The sequence below is a fragment of the Temnothorax americanus genome, unplaced genomic scaffold (genome assembly GCF_048541705.1).
Source record: "Temnothorax americanus isolate GAGA-0224 unplaced genomic scaffold, ASM4854170v1 Scaffold18, whole genome shotgun sequence".
Lineage (NCBI taxonomy): Eukaryota > Metazoa > Arthropoda > Insecta > Hymenoptera > Formicidae > Temnothorax > Temnothorax americanus.
Window position 1 is genome coordinate 333,843 of NW_027509318.1, and position 11,275 is coordinate 345,117.

General features: G+C 38.7%; 1 protein-coding gene across 1 annotated transcript; it reads right to left on the minus strand.

Annotated features, from left to right (window-relative positions):
* Nucleotides 1–1,282: 1,282 nt before the first annotated feature.
* LOC143896359 (uncharacterized) lies at nt 1,283–10,464 on the minus strand. The gene is made up of 3 exons (XM_077404198.1): nt 9,468–10,464; nt 7,076–7,181; nt 1,283–3,788 (listed from the first exon to the last, which is right to left on the minus strand). Exons 1-3 carry the CDS (start codon nt 9,507–9,509, stop codon nt 3,049–3,051), a joined length of 888 nt encoding a protein of 295 aa, XP_077260324.1. The 5' UTR covers nt 9,510–10,464; the 3' UTR covers nt 1,283–3,048.
* Nucleotides 10,465–11,275: the final 811 nt, after the last annotated feature.

The following is an 11,275-nucleotide window of genomic DNA, read 5'->3' on the forward strand; positions in this document are numbered from 1 at the left end:
AAACCGAAACGATTTCATATAACAAAAAAGAAAAAAAACAACCACGAATGCTTTATCTCGGATAGCAGGATGTTCCACGGTAGGAATGAAAGGGGAGAAATTATCGACAGTATATACAGTGGGATCACATAGTGTAGCAACACATATGTATATTCAATATTTATTACGATTGTAATGAAACTAAAGTTTGAAAATTTTAATTGAGAGATAAATTATAGCATGTTTATACAGCAAAAGAATGAAATTACAATGTCCCTTGACAACATATCCGTCGGTATATCTATCATCCCCTATCGTCAGGTCTCTTCTTCGGGTACCAAGTCCTTCTGTCTCCCTCGAACAAACCCAGCAGCGATCATAGAATCGCGAAATGGCCAGGAGGTCGGCGAACGCGTTTCGAGGATTGCGAGACGGTAAGAAAGAAAGCCCATAGATTCTCCTGGTAACAGTAGTCGGCGAACTGCTGGCCCTGGCTTATTTTCGCTGGACGCGAACGTCGAAGACAACAAAAGTACCTCGACGGAGCAGATGCATGGCATGTGCTACGAACCGACACCAGATGCCCCATTGGCGTAGAGAGATCCCTCCTCGACGGACGACCCCGATAAAGGTGGACGGCGCGCGATTCCTTTCAAGCTAGTCGTCGCGTGCCAGATCCACAACCGTTTCTTCGTTCGCGTATGTTCCCTTCCACAAGTCCCATTACATATCACATCGCATCGCGGGCCGTTGTTAAGTACGTTATTACATTGGAAACGTCCAATGGGCCCTCAAACAGCTAACTTTGCTAGTCGAGTCTAGTTTTCTTTACTATGCAAATACTGTGATTAATATTTATAAACATATTTCAAAACATGTATGTCATGTACATACACATACATATATCGTATTGCATTTATGAGACAAATTAAAAACAAAATTTTCCTGACAAGTCAACAACTGAGAAAAAAGTCAAATATATTGATTTAGCTCGGTAAATACGTTGTTAAAAACTTTCCATTTTATTATAAAAGTGTTACATTTATATCACCACGTAAACGCGACGTACACATAACGTTTGGTATAAGAATATTTTAAATTTCGAGATAAAATTTCGATTTTACGAGTTGTGCCCCTGATTTGATTAACTAGACTAGAATCCGATTGTGATTAAATGTAATTAAAATCAAATTTCTAAGAATTATCTAAAAATACAGTTTTTGCAGCGGATTGAATGGTTAGATTGAACACTTCGGCCAAGTTTAAGTTTAAGGACTGGGAAGACGAGAACGAGACGAAGGGCTTAATTAATTTATCGGTCGTTTATTTACTGGTCAATGTTATCTACAGAGTTTTATTGTAAAAGTAACAATAGTTGTGTATAAGTTAAAACGATATTATACATATGTACACAGCTTGAATTCGGTCGCGTGGGAAGAACGTCGCGCGTCGACTACTTCCCATAAAAAAATTGTGTGGAAAAAAAAAGCTTAAAAATTTCTCCGCAATTCACTCACAGTCGTAATTTTTCGATCCTTTGCGCGCAATCAATCACGATGTAAAGTCTCTTTGATTTTTTGACAAGTGACGCACGATCGAAGTCGATCGTCGATCCTGGAGTCACTGACGATCAAGTTTCATTTATCTCGTTTGCTTTTGCTCTTTTTATTAACGCATCAGGATCGATTCAACGCTGCAATTGACGTACGATCCTGATCAATTTCCCGTACATGAGGAATGATGATCGTATACGATCTAAATAACGATTAAGATGTGGAAATGTCTGAGGTTTCACGATGAGCTTTTTGTAGATGGTTGAGACGTGTTAAGGCGGCCGACGTGCACCCTTTCGCGCGCATCGTTGCTTAAGCAACGTTACTCTAAACAAAACCACCCTTTTATTATACTACTAGCGTCATATTAAGAAGACACACGTTTCAGGCCATCCGACGTGGACTCCTCGTGAGATCTCGTTATTGCCATATGTTGTAATTTCTTTTACAAATAAAGATTCGCTGATCTATGACCGAATAAGTTCCTATCTAAGTCTCGGAGCTCTCGTCGTCTCTCGCCTAATCCAAATTATATATACAATATTTTCGGGGGCTAAACGTTTCTCATTTCTATTGTCGACACTGTAGCCAATTTCTTCGTATACGATCTGACTGAAAATTGTTTCGTGCATAATCGCCGACAAAATGGCACAATTCAAAAAAGAAATCTTTAAATTCTTTAAATTACTTGAGAGAAAAATGTTAATTTGCAGATATAATTTATAAATAATTATTTTTATTTTTATATTATTTGTATAAACGTAATTTCTTGATTTGTAAAAAATTACTTCTCATTATATAACGATCGAAAACATTCTGCAATATTCTGTCGGCGATCACCGACGTAACGTTCTTTTTTTTCTTTTCTCTATCATCCCGTTTATTGTATTTTAATTCTTTCGATCTTTTTTTATTCGTGACAGACTAAACTAGGAATTTGTTTTAAGAATAATTTTAATTGTGATTCGCCGGTCGTTTTTCTCTGCAGTTTGATGATTCTAACTGCTATATAGAAATATTTTCTTTTATGATAACCGAAGCCATCTTCTCGGGAATAATCATTAGGAATTAACTATCACCACTTTTTGAAAACGAAAATGGAAAAAAAGATCTTAATCCTTGATTGAGACGTTCAAGGAACTTGAAGGTTTTCAATATCTCGTTACGAAAAAGAAACGGCGTTCATATCGATCCAGCGTATGAACGCTTATTATTCGAAATTATAATCGCGAAAGCTAAAATTATTCGAATATTCGAATCGAATTATTTATGATAATAAATAAATCGTTATGGCTAAAAAAAAAATTGAAATTTTTCTTCAAAAGAAGACGAAATATGTAAGAAAGCAAAGAGTCTTGTGCAAACGATTTCACAACACGCCATATGTCCTTATGCTCGTTTTATTTAAATAACAAGATTAATTTTTTTATCCTAGATTTCTCTCTCGAAAATTCTTTAATGAGACAGGTCGCAAGAAATAAATTTAATCGCTCGCTACCTTAATGCTGAAGCCTCATCAATCCAGAAGCAGACTCATGTCCTGCGACTTGGTGTCCGTATACCCGGTGTGTTGAGTGAACGCTCTCTCCCTCTGCAGATCAAGGTAATTTTTCATGGCGATAACCGTAGGATGATGAAGCGGTAGGCCCTCGTCTTCGACGAGATACCGGAGAGCCTCGGTGGCGCAAGCATCCCATCCCGCTGTCCAGGAATCGGGATTCTGCTCCTGCTGGCTGCTGAAGGACTTTTCAGTCTGCTGATGGATCGTGACCGCTGGATTGTCCGTCCACAGTCGATGATCTAAGTTCGAAGAATCAAAGGCTCGACCGTGTTCCTGACGGAGGTTCCCGAAATTTGTAAACTTTGTGAAGTTCGCGTTTTGTTCATTGAGATCGTTGAAATAATCAAGATCGTTGTGATCGAAACCGTTTTGACAAACAGATGTTTTTGAATGGTCCACTTGATTTTGAAGGCAACCGCGACCGAGATAACTCGTATCCTGCAGCATCTCCACATTACGTATCACACTTTGATCTTGATACGTCACTCTGCTGCTCGAAGATTGTTTCTGAGAGTATTTGAGTTCCTGGGCTAGGGATGCAGCGAGTTGATGCAGCAATTTGGCATTATCCGTTTCCTCGTCGTCTTCCTCGAGCTCATCGATGTCTACCTCAACACCCTCATCCTCTGACGATGACAGAAGGTCTTCGTCGTCTTCGCCCATTCCTAACAAGGTCAGTAACCGTTCGGCGGCATCTACGCAGGTTGCAAATGGCCTAAATTATCTGTTAATGCGAGAAGATTGACTCGAAGAAATAAAACCCGAAGAACTCAAAAATTCTTTTAACAAACAAAGACTGATCACATAAAGGTACCTGTAGATGAAATAATGGCCGGCAAAATCGCAATTATTCTATAGAATCAAAATTTGCATGGCATGTGAAATAAAATCGAAAGTTAAGATTAATACTATAACAGACTGTTATATGTATATCAATGCAACAATAAAACAAAAGTTGATTCTGAGAATGGTATATAATCCATTGGGTAAAGCAATATTTTACGATATCATATTATAATACCTGCAAGAGAAGTTCTCATGCTCTAGAAAATCTTTATTTGCACCTTGTTGTAAAACGTCACCGCGGTATTTCCTATAATAACGTTGGATTGGCCTATTTCTTAAATACTGTAGAGTTAGCGTGCAAATATTCCGCGAATAAGATTATTGTAATAAACTTGTAAAAGGGCTTGTAAACGTTTTTTATTTTAATTTTGTTTAACATTAAATTAACTGTTGTAGCAATATATAAATAATAAAGTATTAATAGCAATTTTTCAAAATAAAGTATAAATTTTTATTTCCACTTTCTTTTAAGCTTTAACATTTTATATTTTTGATTTTTATATTAAAAAAAGCTTGTTTCCTTTTATTTGTATAACAGCCATCTAATTAGTTTGCTAAATTGAAAGATTTTCAAGGCGATAAAATATGATTCGCCAGAAAGCGCAATGGGAGCGCAATATCCAAGTCGCCTCGATTAAAACTTTTAATAAGTTGCAAATGACGTAGATACCTTCTATAGTAGCGTAACAGCGCGAAACTTTGTACCCATATTTATTCGTAAAGCGGTACGCACGAGTAATCCATTAAAATTTATTAGGTCGACGTCATTAATCACAGAATATAAGTCGGATACCGCTCGCTAGGAGAATAGCTTTGCGTTGCCGCTTATATACTGCAGTTCGGCCGATCTTCTCCTGAAATATGAATTCTCTGTGCTAATGTCGGCTTTCCGTGTACGTATACAGCTGCAAGAATTTCTATTCGCCGACAAGAATTATGGTCCTCCTTCGTCGGAGCAATTTCAAGCGATGTCACTAAACGATATAGATTATAATACGACTTTAAAATTCGCGTAAACAAATTTACGGTCACGATGACGCCGGTATTGATTGACCGTGATAAAAGTCGATCTGAGTATAACTTAAGTCACAATATATGTTACATCATTATTGATGATCGAGTATAATTTTATGACTGTGTTATCGTAAATCGCACTTGCTTAACTGCGTGAAGAATACACAAATAATTCTGTTATTCAGAGGTAATTTCATACGTCAAAAATAATTAATATTTTATATAGTTAACACACGATCCATTTTATAAATATTTTATAAATTATAAATTGAGTACGATAGGTACATGTTTCTCTTGCAAATTATTACAATAATCGGTGCACTTTCTTGGCATATAACGTCATGGTAGTACTATAATTTTTTATCTTTATTTCCTACAGTCCACACATATTTTTTGAGTAGAAACAAACAGTTCGTTCTCGTTAAGTACCTTTCAGTCCTTTTAAATCGTCACTTAACCTAACCCAACCCAATCCAAACTTTGCTACGTCTCGTAGACTATAGGAACGGGACACGGGACATTTAAATGCGGGTATCCCTGTGGGAACGTTCGGCACGGAGAGTCGCATTGATGCCTCCTGAAGAGGGAGAGAGAAAGAGATGTCTGAAAAAAAGAAGAATCAACGAACTTGCTCTCGCGACTGGTCCAGACTTTTCTATTATCGTTAAGAAAAAAAAAGAACAAGTATACAACGCGGGTAATATACGTTCGGGCCTGTTTGAAAAACGTTGATCGACTACCTTTGTGACGTCGAGAAATGATATGGTAATAATGAGGAGATAGATATAAATTTGTCTCTAAACACGTATACTCTTTTCCAATTTTTTTCGATTGTCGTTTATACGTTAATTTGAATTACTATTAATTTATGTATATTGGAATTAGACTATTATCTTTTTTTACATAAAATTTTCGCATGCTCGCATTTCAAGTATGTCTTTTTATCATTTCAATTTTTAATTCGGCATTGATGTATATTTGAGAACACTTAATCATATTATTTAAATATATTTAAAAAATTGGACCGATCTTTTTTCTAAATATATTTCTTCATTTGTGTTGATTCGTTTATTAGATGATTTCTATAATTGTAACGTTATAATCACACACAACTCATTAAATTCTGCTTCTGTCCGAATTCCGCGGCCAAACGCACTTAATCGCCGCAATCGCCACTGTTCGATCGAAATCGTTCCCGTTCCCAGGAACAGGTATCTTAAAGTTACCCTCGCCGAATAAACGACCTTACCGCTCTCGCGATGGTGTGTGAACGGGCGAGTAGCATACACGCATGTACGGTACCGATGCATCGAATCACATTATGACACGCACCACACAAGGACGAGGGAGATGAGAAAGAGGAGAGGACTCGTGCGAAATGCGGCGATTCGCAGAGCGGATGCGACAGGGTGTGGGTTTCGAGCGACAGGTAGTTCCCGTGGGACGTTTATGGGGCAGGATTCCCACAGGACCGCAAAACCGGGCCGTCGGCCTCATTGCGGCGGACTTACTCATCGAATCGCGGTCCGGTTGTTACAATGCGGCATTCTCCCGGTTATCGTCGTCGATTCAACGCGAGAGTCCACCGCGCGCGCCTTTATTCGCAGATGCAATGCTTTACTTCACATTTGTGTCTTAAAGAGAGGTTAAATTTATCGTGTTCACTGGTCAATTCAAACTTTCAAATTTTCAAAATTGTTTTATATCTCAGAAAACAATAAAATGTTACAAAAATAGGAAACAAAGTCATAAAAAAATAACGGAAACGGAAAAATAACGAAAGTATTGAATAATAATGTAATTAGAAACAATCGCATTGAACGATTGACACAATACACAAACATAATTATTTTCACGTTCTCACTTCAAGCTCGCATTTTACAAGTATTTTATAAGATCTACTGTCATTCACATATAAATCCAACGCCAACAAAGAAATAAAAATATATCTAACTCTTTCAAATCCTGAATTTTAAAAATAATATAGATTTTTAATGGTTTATTTATAATCGTGCAATTATCTAGGCATGAATATTTGTAACGCACAGATAATATTTAGATGTCAAAAAGTATATATATATATAAATAAATACACAATAGAAGTATACAATAAATAAATTACCTCGTATTGTACGTGAATTATCCGTGATGTCAGTGGCTAAGTCAACCGAGTCCTCCAAACCTCCACTATCTTCTCCGCTATCTCCTCCGCAATCCATCATTGTGTCCTGCACAAAATAATATAAAGAAAAAGAAAAATCCATTCTTTGAAATATATTGGAAATGTGTCAAGCTCAATACTAAATAAAATAAAAAGTAAATTAATAAAATTTTGATAATTGTTACTTATTTGATTACGTCACAATTGAGAGGTTTACTAATGCAAAATTGACAATGTAGTAAAAAGCTATGCGTAGATTGTCCAATATCACTGATCGCTGAAACATGTCTATTTAACTCTGTATATCGCACGTAAATCATGGGCGTAGCATGATAAAATGTTACACACAACTGTGAAACAAACAATCAAAATAAATACATGACAGGGTGTAATAATTAATCGTAACAAATTTATCAAAATTTTATTTAAAAACTTTTAAAAGGTGTATGTTAAGCTAGCGTCTTATTTCGCGGAAACTCACAAATAATTGAGCTGAGACGCTATAGGTTCACGCAGCGTGTCTCACTTTGGTCCTACTACACGAGTTCCGTCACTGTACATATCTTAGCAGATTTCGCGAGATCTATAGTTCTATAACAGTTTTATAAAGAGTTCTGCCACATAAAAGCAAAAAAAAAATTAATTATAAGGTACTAAAAACAAAATTACAATGTAATGAGTATACCGAGTTAAAACGCCAGTTGAAATCTCGGCGTTCCGGTTTACGTAAAATATTTTTCGAGTAGTTCTGAGCATATTGAAGCATTTTTTAAAGAGTTCCGAGCGTTAGAATCTTTTCGTTATATTTAAAAAAAATTAATATTATCCGAAAAGTGTAACCATTATGACGGAACAAGGTGAGACGCTGGTCTAAATATCGGAGTTCTGGCTTTTCTAAAATAGTTCTGAACATATTTGTGCATTTTTTAAAGAGTTCCCGGGACTAGCAATTAACAATGTCGTATGATTTTTCAATAAATTAATATCGCTCGTGCACCGAATACTTAGAGAGAATAGCGTGAGACGCTTTATTAAAAAATTATACAACACTGCTGCTAGTACCGGGAACTCTTTAGAAAATGCACAAATACGTTGAGAATTATGCGAGAACTATTCTAAAAAAGCCATCGGTACTCTGATATTTAGACCAGCGTCTTACCTTGTTCCGTCATAATGATTATATACTTTTCGGATAATATTAATTTTTTTTTTAAATATAACACAAAGGTCTTAACGCTCGGAACTTTTTAGAAAGCGCTTCGGTATGCTTAGAACTACTCGAAAAATATTTTACATGAACCGGAACTCCGAGATTTTTCAACTGGCGTCTCAACTCGGTATATATATTACATTGTAAGTTTGATTTTAGTACCTTATAATTAATTTTTTTGCTTTGATATGGCAGAACTTTTTATACACATAGAACTGTTAAGGCCATTACACGTAACAAAGTTTTAGTCATACGCGTAAGGCCGTAAGAAAATAGACCACGCACAGTCGCGTATTCTCCTCGCGCTTGAAGAATAATCGAGTGTGCGCGGTCTATTTTCTTACGGCCTTACGCGTATGACTAAAACTTTGTTACGTGCACGGGCTTTTACAGAATTATAAATCTCGCAAAATCTGATAAGATATAGCGGCGGAACCTCGTGTAGGACAAAGTGAGACGCTGCGTGAACCTCTATAGCGTCTCAGTTGTACCGACGCGTTTTTTTACTTTAATGGCCAGAATTATTTGTTTTAACTCTATCAGGAATTTTAGAACTATTGAAAAGGAAGCCAGAACTCAATTGTTTGTGAGTTTCTGCAAAATGAGACGCTTCACATACACGACAAGTTGACAGTATTTCCTATACCTGGCGAAGGTATCGAGAAGTATTATTATTCATGGCATCTTTGCGATCTATATCGTCATGTATATCGTCTTCGTGATTAAGTACCAAATGTATTAAAAACTCTAGTAAAATTTTTTCCAATTATGATTTATTAAAAAATTACAGTCGGTTTTTAATATTCTTTTAGCGATCAAATTAAGTAAATCGCGCGTGTGAGAATCCGTGAGAATAACGAAAGAAACATATCCGGTTTGGTTAGTACTCGGTGGCACTGCCAAACGCCTTTTTCTTCGGAGCGATTTAAGTACGCCGCAATATCACTTGATGGTTCCGGAGATTTAACGCGACACAAGACACGAGTTTGTTCTCGCGGAGCGGAAACGCACGGCACATTATAATCTAAATTTCTAAAAGTCTGCGCGAAAGCGAGAACGCACGGCGCGACGCGGGTCGATTTATGTATTATATGTATGTATCACGTACATACATGTATATCGGTTGTTGGTGTTGTTACGTACCTCTGACAGGGCGTCCTCCATCATATCGCTTGTGTCTCTCATGACTCCCGATGGAAACTAGAAACTAGCACCGACAACAATCACTCAACGCCCACGTTCTCCACCGCTTCTCCACGTCTCTCCTCTTCGCTCTGTGCTCTGAGATCTATCTTATTTTCTTACTTTCCTGCCTCACTTTTGCCTGACGTGTTTCTCTCGCTCCGTTTCTCTTACACCGTCGTTATACCGATGTGCGCGCGCGCTCCTTCTCTCTCGTTCTTCTGGCTCCCCCGAGGCTTCGCCTTTTCTCTCGCGAGGGAACACGATTGAGAGAACGCAAGTATCCGCGAGTATCAGCTACGCGAGAACCAGAAGGCACGATGACAAGTGCTCGCGGCCGTTTACTCCAGCAGCAGCAGCACCGAGGAGGACGTCCGTGACGTCACGAGCAGCACATTTCCTCCATCGCCAGCGCGGGCGGGCGGTCTCTCGCGCGTTCGCCGCCGCCGCTTGGGTTGCGTGCCGCTACTGCACGGCTTTTGACGGATCGATCGTATATCGCGATGCGTTGTCGCTCTCCTTGCGCCTCTTCGCCTCCTCTCGCACCGCCCGCGTCGTCTTCGTCGTCAATTTACGCGACGCTCGCCGCGATTCTACCGACACAGCGCGATATACGCGCACGCTGCACGCTGCACTTGGCGGCAGTGCAGCGAATCGCTCTCGTTCGCGACGCGTGCTGTGCTCCGTAATCCGTTTCTTGTGGTACCGAACTTCTGAGTTTTGATATCGCTCACCACGCGCTACTGCTCGCGTAAGCTCCACGATCTATCGGAGTCCGCGACTTCGAAGACACTGACTGACACTGGCCCACTGGCCGCCTCGGCGCCTCGCTTCGTCAGCCGCCTGCCGCCTGATGCCGCCTGCCAACCTGCTCGCGCGCGCTGGGCCGCTGGCAGGTAATGCCGACTGCCGAGAAGAGAATGCCGAGCAGCAGCAGGTCGAGTCGCGTCGCGTCGAAACCCTCCTGATGCCACTCCTGCTACTACTCCTGCCAGAAGGCAGATCTGCCTCCGTGACAGTCCCCGTCGTCCCCGACAGCCTCGGCTCGGCGCGCACGCTCGTTCTCTTTACTCTCCAGTCTCCTTTTCTCTGTCCTTCGACCGCCGCGCCGCGCCGCCTCTGACGACTCTCTTCTTTACTCACTTTTTTGCTTTCTCTATCTCGCTAGTGTCGAAGATACACGTCGATTCATCCGATTCCCTCTCACTCGCCTCTGCACGTTATTCAGCCTCTTTTGGATAATTTTTGCAATTTTAATTTTCTCTCGTCTCTCGTTACTCAGTCGCCAAAAGCTCAGAAATCTATATCAAGCAGATCTATGTCCAAAAGTATACAACTTATATAAAAGTGAATAATCTTATATATTATACATCTCTATATTTTTTAATTAAATATTTTATATCTTTTATTTATTATTACGTACTACCTTATCTTATATACATATTTTTCTCATTTTCTTATTTTTGACAGCGGGTTTTCTTGACGGCAAGCGTTTTAATTATTTTAATTATAAAATCACACGTATTAGGCGCATATCGCATTTTTCATTCATTTTTAGCTTTCTAGAATCTGAGCCATCGAGGAACTTATCTATAATTTTTTTGTTTCCTATAATTGTCCTAATATAAATTTTAAAGGAAGAAAATGATAAAATCATCGATAGTTTTTTTTAGAAACAGAAACATTATGTTGTAGCTCTTTCTCTTTTTTCTCTCGGCACGTAAGTGCATGTAATACTTGTTAAGATATCTTTATATATTGTTTTCTCT